This window comes from Lynx rufus, unplaced genomic scaffold, assembly GCF_022079265.1.
Source record: "Lynx rufus isolate CCGP_SWC_20201006 ecotype Redwood Valley unplaced genomic scaffold, mLynRuf1.p SCAF_4, whole genome shotgun sequence".
Classification (NCBI taxonomy): Eukaryota; Metazoa; Chordata; class Mammalia; order Carnivora; family Felidae; genus Lynx; species Lynx rufus.
In genome coordinates this window covers 52,924,579-52,939,929 of record NW_025814856.1, presented here as the reverse complement: position 1 = coordinate 52,939,929, position 15,351 = coordinate 52,924,579, and the positions used below count along the sequence as shown (strand labels likewise).

The following is a 15,351-nucleotide window of genomic DNA, read 5'->3' as shown; positions in this document are numbered from 1 at the left end:
TGTCTGAATTCAGGCTCAGCTACTTCTAGGAATAAGACAAAGCAAGGAAGTTGCCAGTTGAGTGATTCTTGGAGGAAAAAAAAATTAGTAATGGGTGCCAGCCCTGTAAAGTGTGAGTAAACATCCTCATTTCTGGACCCTGGTAAGAGCCAGTGAAGAAACTTTCTCTGGAGTGAGAGTTATTAAGTTTTATTCTATGAAAGTCACACCATCTGAAACCTTGCAAGCAGTGTCACTGGATAACTTGCATATTAGAGATTGACTATTTGAGTAATTTGGAAGCATATTTCTCTCTGCTTGCCAAGCTTGAGCTTTTGCTGAAGCCTCAGTTGGAACTCTGTGCTTAGTCACTTGGTAATTTCTGAGAAAGCAGTACTCCAGAAGGGATATTAATTGTCAATAATAGCTAATGTTTTTGGATTACTTACTGTGTGTCAGATACTGTTCTAAGTGTTTTACATGTATTAACTCATTTAATCCCTGAATCTTATAAACTAGCTACTATTATTGCTTCCATCTTACATTTGAGGTAGTGAAGCCCAGAGAAGCTAAGTAGCTTGTAAGCTTGGATTTAAACAAAAGTGGTCTGGCTCTAGAACCTTTGCTCTTCTACAAAGAATCTGTGGTGGCAGGTGTGATTCCTGGTTCATACGTGGGACAGTCTTCCCCCAGGCCTCAGGGCCCTGGATGTGGCTCCCCACCTCCCTCCCTCCCCCTCCCCCACACCCACCTTGTCATCTTTTTCTGCTTGTGTTTTTTCCACAGCACTTCCTGTTGTCTGATACACTCGTTATTTTATTCACTTGTTGGTTTGTCTTTGGTCTCTGTTCCACTACTAGAATGTAAAGGGCAGAAATGTTTGTCTTTTTTGGCTCACTCTACCCCATGCTTATAATGGTACCTGACACATACTAGGTGAATGAACAGATAAATGGCTGTGATACTGGTGCCTTCCTGAACCAATATTGTAAACCCGATTCCTCCCTGTCTCTTTCTACACTCAGCCATTTTGTGTTCACTCAAGTATGAAAAGAAAGTATGATTCAAATTTGTATCACCAAGTGCATCAGCTGTTTATTCTTATCTCATTCTCTTCCACATTATGAGTTAGTGGGATATGGTGCCTTTTCTGCCACCATGGAGATATTTTGGGAGTTGCAATTTGAATGGTGTGTTAGACCGCCTCCTAGACATGCTGTCTTAGTCATCTTAAAATAGGTATTATTTTGTACACATGCAAAAGAATGAAGTTGGACTCCTACCTCTTACTATGTAGAAAATTAACTCAAAATGGATCATGGATATAAGAGCTAAATCTATAAAGCTCTTAGAGTGACTTTGGGTTAGGTAGTGGTTTCCTAGATAGATACCAAAAGCACAAACAACAACAACAAAAAAATAGATAAATGGGAAAAATAGATAAATGGGAGAAGAGATTTACAAATCATGTATCTGATAAGGAACTAGTATAAAGAATTCTTGGAATGCAATAAAAAAACAAGTAACCCAGTATAAAAATGGGCAAAGAATTTGAATAGACATGTTTTCAAAGAAAGTATACAAATAGCAAGCAAGCACATGAAAAGATGCTTGGCATCATTAGTCATTAGAGAAATGCCAGTTAACGCCACAGAAACAGTGCTTTATACAATGGCTATAATCAAAAAGACAAGAACAAGTGTGGATGAAGATGTGGAGAAGTTGAAACTTGCATGCATTGTTGGTGGGATTATAAAATGGTGAAGCTGCTTTGGAAAAACAGTTTGGCCGTTCCTGAAAATATTAAACATAGAGTTACCATATGGCCCAGCAATTCTACTCTTAAGTATCTACCTAAGAGAAATGAGAACACATATCCACACGAAAACTTGTACACAAATGTTCATAGCAGCATTATTCAAAAAAAAAAAAAAAAAATAGCCCAAAAGTAGAAACAACCCAAATGTCCCTCAGCTGAGGAATGGATAAAAAAATGGGGTATATCTATCCAATGGACCATGATTTAGCCATGAACAGGAATGAGTATTAATACATGGTACAACATGACAAACTTTGAAAACATAACACTAAGTCATAAAAGACCATTTATTGTACAATTCTATTTACATAAAATGTGCAGAATGGGCAAATCTACACATACAGAAAGTAGATTCGTCTTTATCTAGGGCTGGGGTTGGAAGGGTGGAAGGAGACAGAGAATGGCTGCTAATGGGTACAGGGTTTCTTTTAGGGAGGCCAAAATGTTCTAAAATTCAATGTTATATAACCCTCTAATATATTCTAAAAATACTTAAAAAATTGAATTGTATATTTTACATGTGTGAATTGTATGGTATGTGAATTACATCTCAAAAAACGCTGTTAAAAAAAAGAATATTATTTTGCCATATGCACATCCAATTTGGGCTCCTTTTCTTAAACACTACCACATAAGAAATTCCACTTCCGTAACCCTCACTGAAATGATCTGTTTTCACAGCACTTGCTGCCTCAAGCAGGGCGTATATCTTTATATCTCTGATGTCTGGCACAGCTTCTGGTACTTACTAGCCACCCAAATATTTATTGAACTGAAATAGCGGCAGTGTTGCAGTTAGTTTAAGAGGGAAAAATTAGCCAGTTATTATCTTCAAGGACTCAGGGCCTCCTCTGCCCTCTATCCTTTCCCCGTCCCAAATACATTATCACAGCAACAGTACTGTCTACTTTCCTATTTATGAAGCATTCTCTACTGCCTTAACTCACTTAAATCTAAAAAGGACTCTGTGTGGCACCTGGGTGGCTTATTTGACACTGACACCCAGTGAGTGTCCACCTCTTGATTTCAGCTCAGGTCACGATCTCAGGGTTGTGAGATCAAGCCCTGTGTCAGGCTCTGTGCTAAGCATGGGTCCTGCTTGGGATTCTCTTTCTCTCTCCCCACCACTGCACATGCTTGCACGTTCTCTCTCTCTCTCTCAAATAAAAAAATAAAAATAACCTTGTGAGGTCAGTATGATTGTTATAGCCATTTTACAGAGAAGAAACCGACTTGGAAAGGTTAATCTCCAGTCCCCCTGAGACCCTGCCAGACTTGAGAGCCAGGGCCTTACCACTGTATGCTGTAGCCCCTTACATCCCTACCTTGGTAATAAGGCCCCTGACCACTGGAGGCATGCTAGAATCACAAAGCAGGCTGACTGCAGATGCTTCACAAGTCTCTGGGTTTGTTTCATTTCAAAGTTGAAGAGAAATTATCCTTTTGGTTACCCATTGTTACTAGACTGGCAGTTCTCTGGCTGGAGCGGTCAAGATTTAAACTTATCAGTCGAGGTATAAAATAAAAGCAGTCGGTTTTTCTCAGTCCCTGTGTTTTGTTGCAAACGTCTCTGGAGGTAAGAAAACTTGATTCTTATGATCAAAGTGCTGGGTCATGCTGTGCCCACCATTTTATTCATGTTGTTCTGAAGAAGCAGGTCATAAGCCCATTCGCTTGCTCTTCCCTGTGGCTGACCTAGTTGTGCTGCACGGCAGCTGGACAAATTCAGTTCAGCAGATATTTACTGATGGTGCCTTCCCTGTGCCAGGCAGCGCACAAGGAGCTGGAGATGCAGGGGTGGAGAAGCCCCAGTCCTTGCTCTCAGAGAGTCCCTAGTATTTTCTAGGTCTTTCCTTTAATCACGACATGCCATTGTTCTTTTGGCGAGGATTTGCATTAGTCGGCTTTTACATTTTAGTAAAATACAGCCACTCTTTCAGAAAGTTACTGTCTAACATACAAGAACACTTCGTGGAATGCACAGAAAGAGAAGAAATGACACAAATGTGTAGAACTCAGCAATGATGCAAACTGATGTTTCACTTCAGAGCCAGCCAGGTTGGATTCAGAGTTGGATGATGTCCTATCCCTTCAAAGATCGATAGAATCCATTTATAGGCTCTAAATAAAAGCATAAGGATTTACACAAAGGAAAGTTAACCCAGCTCCTCCCCATTCACATTTGCCAGGTTAGCACGTCAGCATCCCATACATCTGTTTAAAAATGCTAGAGGTGCGCCTGGGTGGCTCAGTCGGTTAAGCATCCGACTTTGGCTCAGCTCACGATCTTGCGGTCTGTGAGTTTGAGCCCCGCGTACCACTCTGTGCTGACAGCTCATAGCCTGGAGCCTGCTTCGGATTCTGTGTCTCCCTCTCTCTCTCTGCCCCTCCCCTGCTCGTGCTCTGTCTTTCTTGCTCTCAAAAATAAATAAAATATAATTTTTTTAAAATAAATAAATAAATAATAAAAATGCTAGAAGTAATGTGCCAACATTATAGAAGTGAGGGAAATGGAGGAAAATTGCAAAGTAGTGTAACACTAGTCACCTAAAATATCACTCCCCTGATACTGAGAGGTGGCTGGACCTTTGCACCTCAATCTCTTCATCTATAAAATTGGGAATACTTAGTACCTTCTTTAGAAGGCTTTGCCAGGACTAAACAAAGTAACAGTGCAAAGCACACACATACCACAATAAATGTGTACTTATTAGAGCAAAAAATAACATTTTTCTGTAATCTTTTTGTCTTGTTTTCCCTGTTTGTTTTTTACCAAGTTTTCTTGTACTTTTGTTTCTTAGTTTCTTGCTTATTATATGATCATTTTCCATCTCACTGTGTGTGACTACTGTAATTCTTTAATGGCCATATGCTTCTGTGGTAGGGTGTGGGTGTACCACTGTAATTTATCCATTCTCCTGCTGTTGGACATTTGGGCTGCTTCCAGTGTTTCGGTATTATAAATGGTGTCTCAGTGAACAGTTGTATGTATGTAGCATATTCACTTACTTACTGGGTCATTTCATCTCCGTCCTTGTTGCCCTGATGCTAAATGGGGTATAGAATACTATCTACCTGAGAGGATAGGGATGTGCGGATTGAACGAGGTAATACAGCAAAGCACTCGCAACAGTTCCTGGCCCTACCAGATGCTCAGCAGACATTACCACCTGACCTCTGTTTGGGTCTGTTTCTTTAGGCTCACTCTCCAGAGATGGGGTTGTCTCATTCCCTGCTTTCCGAAGGATTTTACCAGTTTATGAAGTCGATAATATTATATGAAAGGACCGATTTCTCTGCACTCTCTCTGGCAGTCATCCCAAGATGTAACTATGTTAACTCTCTTTCCCTTTAAAATAGTGAAAAAAATAAGTTTGTTCATATTTGGGCAGCCTGTTATGACCGGAACGCATTTCTGCTCACCGCCCTGAACAGATCTGATGTGCCAAGATTGGGTTCCAGAGGCTGTTTCTAAGTCTGTTTTCATGAAGCTTGCAGTCCCCCGCTGCTTTCCATAAAATTGTAGCATAAATTGGTCTTCAGAAGCTTCAAAACCCAGCATATTTTATTCCTTACTGAAGTACATACTATTGGGTGTCTTTATTTTTTTCCAAAACAAAGCAAAAGTTTGCTCTAGGAATACCTGTAGTGGCCCATAAGAATTTCAATGATCCCTCCTCTCCTGTCTCCCCAGAGGAAATAAATTGGCAAGGTTCACCGTATGTTTGGGTTTGCCCAGTTTTTACTTATCCTAGTGTAATTATTCATCATGCCACCTTCACTCTCAGAAGCAACCTGGTTTGGATGATGAATTACACTGTCACCTCTTCCCCAGGAATTTCTCAGCAGCTGGGGTATCTCCCTACACTTGCTACCTCACCATTTACATGGAGGACTTTCTCCCTGTCCAACAAAAGCTTCAGCCACAGTGCTTTCTCCCAGGTAACTGGGAGGTCCTCACATGTGCCCAGCCTGTTTTGAATGCACATTAGCCCAGTAGGCGTTCCCTCAAGTTTTCACATTTTATCATCTCCCTCCCCTCCCCCATCTTGCTGATAATTGTCATAGGCAGGCCAGGGCACTTAAATTTATGTCAAAAGTAGTGTTATCCTTCAGAACTATATATTCTGCAGCTCAATTCATCCTCACATTTACCTCACATGTAGGTAAATGTAACATTCCTCATTCCTCACCAGTTGCAACTTAAAAAATGATACCTGCTTTCAAGAAGTTCATCTTAAACGTAAACCTCTTCTTACTAGAACTTTTAACACTCAGTGCTCTTGCGCTCAAATATAAGGACCTTTTATATTCATCAAGTATCTCAGAGGCACTCATGCAAACGCAGGAAAAAGGTTCAAGCTGAGTAAGCAGTAGCAAGTAGCAATAGCAAGGACGCATCTAAGGAGACACACAATCCCCAGCTCCATGATTGGTCCCAGGCAGAGTTTTGTTCACAGGATGAACCATCATAAGTATAGGACCTTCTACATTGGAAAAACAAAAACAGGGAAGCCTGGGTGGCCCAGTCGGTTGAACGTCCAGCTTTGGCTCAGGTCATGATCTCACGGTTCGTGAGTTCAAGTCCCGTGTTGGGCTCTGTGCTGACAGGTCAGAGCCTGGAGCCTGCTTCAGATTCTGTGTCTCCCTCTCTCTCTGCCCCTCCCCCACTCATGCTCTATTTCTGTCTCTCTGTCAAAAATAAACATTAAAAAATTTAAAAAAAAACAAAAACAAAAACAAATCCGCTTCTCAATGGTGATTACCTTTTGTGCTTAGGTAACCAGCATAAAGGGCTTTATGATTTGGAGGTTCTCTTTTCCCCTAACAAGCATCCGCATTCCTTGGGTAATGTATTCACGGCTTCAAAGAGGAAAAGCAAATGTTTTGAATGTGGGATGCTGCTATCTTGAGCTAGTGCAGGATGAATTTGGGGCTGTAGTTTATAGATTAGGATGTGGACTCTCAAGGAAAAATTTGTTTTTCCATTTGTTTTAACCAGGCGACTTTCGGATGGTGGTTGGAGAGGATAAGACAAAAGTGTTGAATATTGTGAAGCCCAACATAGCCCACTTTCGTGAGCTCTATGGCAGCATACTGCAGGAGAATCCCCAAGTGGTGTATAAAATCCAGCAAGGCAGACTGGAGGTAAACTGTGTGTGGGAAATAATTTACATTATTCCTAAGGCAAGAGCTATTTTAAGAGGAAGAAGTAAGGGTTAGAACAGTATGACTAGTGTGATAACATTTGCAGTTTAAAAAGTAAGTTTCATATGGAAACATACTCTTCTGTGTATTTGGAATAATGCTAAAAAGTAACACAAGAGACTAGTAATAAGAGGCCACCTTTGGGGAGAGGAACCAGGGCTGACATGGGAGAGGGACCTGTCTTCACCACGCTTATCTTTTTTTGCCATTTGAAATTCTTATTATGCATACTAATTACCAATCAAAAATGAGTGAAAATAAACTCTCAGATTTACCTTCTTTTCGTCCCCAATCCCATTTGTGTCCCCAGATGTAACCTTACTGACAGTTTGGCATATATTCTCCCAGATCTTTTGTGTGCATTTTTGTATTTATTTGTACATATACACCTGTATGAAGAAGTTTGGTCTTTGGTTTTGTTTTATATAAATGGACTCTTACTTACACATATTATTCTGATGCTTATTTTTTCCCCAGTTGTTATGTTTATTATGTCTTGGAACTTTCCTTTTGAAATATCAAATAAAACTTTCAGAGTATCTTTAAAAATTATATTATTAAGTATTTGAAAATAAGTGTTAAAGAACTTTTCCTTTGAGGAAAGTGATTTGGATTTAAGGGTTTTTTTTAAACTATAAAAAACACAGGTTTTTATTTTATGTTTAGCATAAAGAACACTGTATTTTACCTTTTTTTTTTTTTAAGAGACAGAGAGGGACAGAGCACAAGCAGGGAAGGGGCAGAGAGAGAGGGAGACTCAGAATCCCAAGCAGGGTTCAGGCTTTGAGATGTCAGCAAAGAGCCCGATGCAGGGCTCAAACCCACGAAAGTGAGATCATGATGTGAGCCAAAGTCAGAAGCTCAACGACTGAACCACCCAGGCACCCCTGCATTTTACTTTTTTTTTAAAAAAATTTTTTAACATTTATTTATTATTGAGAGACAAGGAAAGATAGAGCATGAGCATGGGAGGGGCAGACAGAGGAGGAGACACAGAATCCGAAGCAGGCTCCGGGGTCTGAACTGTCAGCACAGAACCCGACTAGACCTCTCAAAGCTGAGATGATGACCTGAGTCGGTTGGATGCTTAACCTACTGAGCCACCCAGGCACTGCCCCCCACCCTGTATTTTACTTTTTTAATGCTCATCCTCTTCCAAATAAAAGGGACACCTAATAAGGTTTTTTTTTTTAATTTTTACTTTTGTCAACATAATGCATGCATATGTTTTTTTTTTTTTTTTAAGTCTACTTATTTATTTTGAGAGAGAGGGAGAGAAAGAATCCCAAGCAGACTCTGCACTAGCAGCACAGAGCCTGATGCAGGGCTCAAGCTCATGAACCGCGATCATGACCTGAGCCGAAACCAAGAGTGGATACTTAACTGACTGAGCCACCCAGGCACCCAACATTCACGTGGTTTAAAAACCAAGTGGTACCTCACAGTTTATAACGAAAAGTAGCGGTTCCCTCCTGTGCACTTTCCTACTCCTCAGTGCTGCTTCCCAGAGGTGAGGGCTACCCTCTCGCTAGAAGGCCCGATGTTTACCTCCATGTCTCTAAACAATATGATTTGACTGTTATTTCTTGCTTTCCCCTCTTTTATGCTGCATTTTTGTCACCTGTCTATGAAAGAAGAGGATTTTTTTACTCTTATGCCACTCCCATCAACGTGCACTCACGCATGTGCGTACGCACCCCCACTGCCCCACACTTCCCTTGCCACCTCACTTCCTCTTGCTTCACATATAGTTATTTCATAATTTTTGGTTAGGTTAATATTCAGTATTTATTATGAGAACTTATTTTTCTTCATTGCTGAGGTATACTACTATGAAACTTCCTTTCCTGAACAAATTTGTTTTTCTTGGAGTTAATAATTGTCTCATTTTCTTCATTTGCTTGGTTTTCTGTGTACCTATCACTAATTCATACCCTCTTATAAATCTTTATAGCTTCTCCCCTTATAGACAAACATCACACATTTTCCGTTTCTTGTTTTTCTTGGGGACATTTCTTCCTGGAGCCCTGCGTACCCTGTCTTTTCTGGACTGGTTGTTTTCTAGGCTTGCTGCACAGCTCTTCTCCTGGAACATCTTTTCATTATCACCCTGGGGATTTTTTCTGCCTCTCTTCTTTGGTAATTTTTTATTTTCTGCATCTTTTATCTTCCTCTTTCATGGTAACACTTTAATTTTGGTGAATTGTACCTTCTAGTACCTCTCTAACATCGGTTGCGAGGAAGGTAAATTTTTTGAGACTATGTACATCTGAAAATTCTACCCTTGCACTGACTGATGGGGTACATATCACATTCTAGGTTGGAAATAATTTTCCCGTAGACTTTTTAAGTCGTAGCTTCACTTCTTCTAGTTTCTGAGTGTTGTGTTAAAAAGTCCAGCGGCAGGGGTGCCTGGGTGGCTAAGTTGGTTAAGTGTCCAACTCTTGGTTTTAGCTCATGTCGTGATCTCACAGTTCTTGGGATCAAGCCCTGCATCGTGATTCTCTCTCTCCCTGTCTCTCTGCCCCTCTCCTGTTCATGCACATTTTTTTCTCTCTCTTTCTCTCTCTCTCAAAAATAGATCAATAAACTTAAAAAAAAAGTCCAATGACATTCAGATTGCCTGTCCTTTAGATGTGACCTTTTTAGCTCTTGGACAGTGTTTAGGATCTTTTCCTTTTTTCTAATGTTCTTAAATTTCATGATGGTTTGTCTTTATATATGTGTTTTTCGCTATTATTCTGGCATTTCATGAACCTTTTCATCTGGAAATTCATGAGCTCCAGTTCTAGGAAATTTTATTATTTCTATAATAATTTTCTTCATACCCATTTTCTTACTTTGTTCTTCCTGGAATTTCTGTTAACTGGTTGTCAGACCGCCTGGTTTGATCTTTTTTGTTTCTCTTTCCTCTTTCCTGTTTCTTTGGGGATTTTGTTCTGCTTTCCAGAAGGATTTTTCAAATTGATCTTGTAGCACTTCTATTGAATTTTTAATTTCCTCTGAATGTTCTTTTTTTCTTATAGCATCCTGTTCTTGTTTTACAAATGCATTAGCTTTCCTCAGCCCTTTAGTAGTCTTTATTATAATTTTTGAAGTTCTGTCTTTGTCCCTACATTGTCTCTGTTTCTCTTAGATACCTTTTTCATTTGATTCACCCTTGTCTGCTGTTAGAAGCTTTCCTCAAATGTTTGGATATCCTTTGTGTCCTGTTTTTAAAAAGAGAGGCACTCTCTGAAAATGCAGACTGGAAGTTCTTTGTGATGGACAGGGCTCGTCAGCTATGGGCTTCATTGCAGGATTATGGGGCAAGAGGGACCTGGCTGTTTCATTAGAGGACCCCAAGTATTGGTATCTGTAGGATTTATCTAAAGGGACATCATCTACTCCCTGATTCGGGATCAGGAAGGATAACATGCCTACCTGCCAACTTTCAGGAAACTTTTGGGAAACTGAGCAAGGGGAAAGGGCTGGGAATTTTCTTTGACTGTGAATATAAACGTTTCCAAGTTCCTCACTATGGCCTGTGAAAGTCTGCATAATCTAAGTTCTCATTGTTCTCTTCGCCTGGGGAAACTTAAGGGGGTAAGATGAACTACAGTTCCCAGGCTGCATCTGGTCTGAAGCTGTAACTGACACCCACCTGCTCCGTCAGTTACTACCTATTCTAAATTCCCCTCACCCTCATCTGGCATTTGTGCTGGGCTCAACCTGGTGGCCCAGACCTTCATCCCTGAGGGGCCTGAGACCCGGTTACCGTGCCCATCTCAGGCTATGGTTGCTGCCCTTTCCATCTACCACCAACATTGGGCAAGCGATGCTGAGAGATTGTGCCAGCAGCCCTACCCCTGATGATGAGGATCTGTTACTTCTGCCAGTATGGTGACTCCTTTCAGTGTCTGCTGGCATGGGATCTGAAGGCAGTAGGTGGCAGTCCTAGCTTCAAGTTTAAAGTCCTAAAGTTATGGAGATGGGAAGTGCACATTTCCCAAGTGGGTCACTGGGAATGTTGGTAGGCAAGGCCGTCTGTTACACGCCTTGGTTCCCAGACCTATGTATTCCATCAGTTGAGAACATAGTACTAGATAGCGGGCATTGCTTTAGGATGTGCACTGCACCCCGCATGCTCACAGAGTATCGTCTCCAAGCTGCTGCCTCAGCTGTTCTTCATTGTTCGGCCATAGCATTTTTTACCGGCAGCACTATTGGCATTTTAGGCTGGATGATTCTTTGTGATGTGGGCCCCAAGTTTCCCCTTTTTGAGAACTGCTCTATGAGTCTGGCAGCCTTGGTGCAGTGTTTGGTAGGAAGAGTGGAGCCATGGTCCTGTGCCATTGCTACATCTGTGTACCTCTTGTGCTCTAAAGTGGGTCCCCTAAGTGATGTTACACAGCACAACCATGTTGGGGAAGCAAGTATTCTGTAAGCCCTGGAATGGTGCTGGCTAGGTCCTGCGGGCAGGAAAGGCAAACCCATACTCAATATATGTGTTATTTCCTGCGGAGATGAATTGCTGCCCCTTCCCATGTGGAAGGGGTTCAATGTAGTCAGCCTCCACCAAGTGGCTGGTTATTCTCAAGAGATGGTCCTATTTTCAGGATCTCAGTGTTGGCTTCTGTTGCTGTCAGGATAGAGTTTCCAAAGCAGCAGTAGCTAAGTCAGCCTTAGGCCTAGGCAGAGCCTCTATCCCCATCACCATGGCTACTCTTTCGAGAAGCCAGATGCCAGCACTGGGATGACAAAGGCTGTTGAATCAACTGGCTGAGTTTTTCTTTTGGTTATTGTTGGTTCTTTTGTGAAGGATGCTCATGCTGGACATTAACATACAATACAAAGATCCTCACACCTTGTGCCCACCTCCAGTAGGTCCATCCACATGCCTCTTCTTCCCAGTTTTTTGTCTTCAGTCTTCCAATCTTTTTCCTTTTAGGTGCAACCAACCAACGAACCATGCTTTGGTCCCCATGAGTCTTTGTATATTCTTACCTGGGCCCACTTTTCCATGTTATGTGCATGACCAGGTACACTCCCTGAAGCATACCCATTTGGGAAGATTTTCCCTTAATGTCTTTCAGGGCCATCCCTGAGTGAGGCTGTAATGCATCATTTTTAGTTTGTACATGCCAAGTCAAATCCTCCATGAAGCAAGCTCATCCCTTATCTTCCCCCCAAATCCAATCACAAGGGAACCTCCCTGTAGCCATATGCATGACCCAATGGGAAAGTAGAACGGTATGCACTGGAACAACTGTGCTGTACTCTACGTTGTACAGCTGTACACAGTTGTGCCAGTGCACAGTAGATATTATGGGGGCCTAGGCTTCCTGTTTGTGGAGCTCACTACTTCTGGCCTTACTTCTGTCCAATGCTAGTATAGCCCTTTCATCCTCAGTGCAATACTGTTGAGCCTGCCTGACCTTAAGACTTGATGGATACAGGAGGTTCCAGCTCGTGATGGGCAGTTCTTGATGCATGGTGACTTGGTGACCCATGGTTAGGAGCTCCATCTCTCCATCTCTTGGATCTAGGAGCTGATTTCAAATGGTGTATGATTCTTCACTGCATATGGCAAGGCCTTGCCCCAGAACCCTAGCAGTCCACATTATGATCTCCTCAAGGGAGCCTACCACAAGCTTCCTGTGGCTTCTTTTTATACTGAAGATACACTTCATACTATAGAGTTTACAGGGTTGTGTGGCCCAAGGGGTGGGGCCGCTTGCACTGCTGCCTGGATCTTTCGTAGAGCTCTTTTCTGCTCTGAGCCTCACCAACCTGACATCCTTTTATATCACTTGGTAAATGGGTCTGAGCATGACACCCAAGTGTGGAATATGCTGCCTCCAAAACCTGGAGGGCCTACCAGGCATCATGCTTCAATCTTAGCAGTGAGAGGTGCGAGATGCAAGAAACTGATCTTAACTTTGGGGAGGATGTCCCAGCATGCTTCACACCACTCAACGCCTAAACACTGATGTGTTTAAACTACTGATGTGGTAGGCTCCTGAAACTTCTACCCTCTGGAGTATGTCTATCTATCAAGGATTCCAGTGTGCTTACCCCTTGTTGTTTATCAGGTAACAGTAGCAACATACCATTGATGTAGTGGACCAGCATGAGATTATACAGAATGTCCAAATAGTCTGGTTTTCTTGGGCTATCTTATGACAGAGGATGGGAGAGTTAACATAGCCCTGAAGCAAACCATAAGAGATACTGTTGTCTGTCTCATGAATGTGAGCTGCTTCTGATCCAACTGCCCAGTAAGAATGGAAAAGAATGCATTCCCCAGGTCTTGGCCCCATCCAGATACCTGCAGTTCTGTTGACTTGCTCTAGCAGACTTACCACATCTACAGGAGATGTAACAGGGACTTCTACTTGGTTGAGTTGTGGTAGTCTACTATAATTTTCCAGAACCCATTTGGCTTTTGTAAGGGCCAGACTTAATGGAAATATGATGGAGACCAATAGGGTTCTCCAAAGAAACAGAGCCAGTCTGTGTGTGTGTGTGTGTGTGTGTGTGTGTGTGTGTGTGTAGAGAGAGAGAGAGAGATTGAGATTTTAAGGAATTAAATTGTGGGGTCTGTCAAGTTTGAAATTTACAGGGAAGAGCCAGCAGGCTGGAGACCCGGGAAGAGTAGTTTTAAGTCTGAGGGCTATCTGGAGGCAGAATTCCTTCTTCCTCAGGAGACTTGAGTCTTTCTTCTTATAGGCCTTTGATTAGATGAGGCCCACCTGCATTCTAGAGTGTAATCTGCTTTACTCAGAGTCTACTGACTTAAATGTTAATTATGTTGGACCAAGCAACTGAGCACTATAGCCTAGCCAAGTGACACAAAATTAAACATCACACCCCTGCATCTTTAGGTTTACAGATGGCATTAATCTCTGCCTTTCCTCCTGAAATGTGTTGGGTTTTTTTAGTTACTCTGTTGGATAAGAGGTAAAAACGGCAGCTTCAGAGGCTTCCGCTCGCTTCCATATTATGACAACTCCAGAATGCCATCATGGAATATGCTTTTTAGGACCATTCCTGGTACCTATTGGTAGGATGGGAATTGAGTGGATCTGAAGCAAGCCCTCATCTGATCCTGTGGTGGCGCTGTAGAGCTAGATGGCCCTTCCTAGTTATCCTAGCTTGGGGAAGAGAGGCCAGTGGTACCCCTTCATCTTCTCATCTTGGGATCCAATAAGCTCCCTTTGGTTGAGGATAAGTCTGAGAGAGACTGTAAGAGAGGGATCCAGCCGATTTTCCCAGCAGCTAGTGGAATGAGTACCTTGGCTCTTTAGCTCATCTGCTTTTTTAAAATGTCAGTTGTATTGAGATGTAATTCACATACCATAAAATTCAGTGGTTTTTAGTATATTTACAGAGTTGTGCAACTGTCACTACAATCTAATTTGACAACATTTCCATCAGTCCAAAAACATCCTTGTTAGCAGTCCCTAGCTCCCATTCCCCACAGGCAACCCCTAATCTGTTTTCTGCTTCTATGGATTTGTCTGTTCTGGACACTTCACATAAATGGAAACATACAGTATGTGGTCTTTTCCATATATGTTTTTAAAATGCAGTTTGACTCTCACAATTTAGCTTAATGCTTTCACTACCATGTTTTAATGGAGAATCAAAGAGTAAAGATAATTACACAGAATTTAGCAATTTATTTGAACATGTCACCTAATATTTTGTCTCTTGACACATGCCTATAAGCAAAAATTCCAGTGCATTCTTTTCCTCAAGAGAAAGCAGTAGCAAATACTTTTTTTTTTTAATTAAAAAAAAGTTTTTATTTATTTTTGACAGAGAGCAAGAGAGAAAGAGCGCATGTGAGCCAGGGAGGGGCAGAGAGAGAGGGAGACACAGAATCCAAAGGAAGGCTCCAGGCTCTGAGTTGTCAGCACAGAGCCTGATGTGGGATTGAACCACGAGATCATGACCTGGGCCCAAGTCAGATGTTTAACCGACTGAGCCACCCAGATGCCCTGCAAATACTATTTTTTAATTCCTCATATTACTGAAGCCATTTGGCATCTCTGAAATTCCTGAAAGTTTCATAGATAAACCCTTACAGAAATATAAGGTCTTTTTGGCTAATCTCAATTCTTAGCCCCAAAATATGAGTCCATAAATGTTATTTCTAGCAAATCTACAAAAGTGTCCACATTTTTTGTCCTTTGTCTAAGCAAAGCTAAACAGTGGTCAACTCCTGTGAATTTAGAACCATCTTAATGATGAATATGAAATATTCAGGTTAAAAAAAAAACCTTTACTTTTACTGGAGCCACAAGATAATAGTATTTTCTTCTTATTTGCATTAATTTTATAGAAAACTAGAAAATCCA

General features: G+C 41.6%; 1 protein-coding gene across 3 annotated transcripts in view; it reads left to right on the top strand.

Annotated features, from left to right (window-relative positions):
• Positions 1-15,351, top strand: part of TAMM41 (TAM41 mitochondrial translocator assembly and maintenance homolog) — a 48,865-nt gene that overhangs the window by 19,778 nt on the left and 13,736 nt on the right. For 2 of the 3 annotated variants that reach the window (XM_047097284.1, XM_047097285.1), the window contains exon 5: positions 6,801-6,946. The exons of the other annotated variant lie outside the window; for it this stretch is intronic. In XM_047097284.1, the coding sequence (XP_046953240.1) occupies positions 6,801-6,946 (146 nt within the window). The remainder of the gene's footprint in view (positions 1-6,800; positions 6,947-15,351) is intronic. 3 annotated transcript variants of the gene reach the window in all.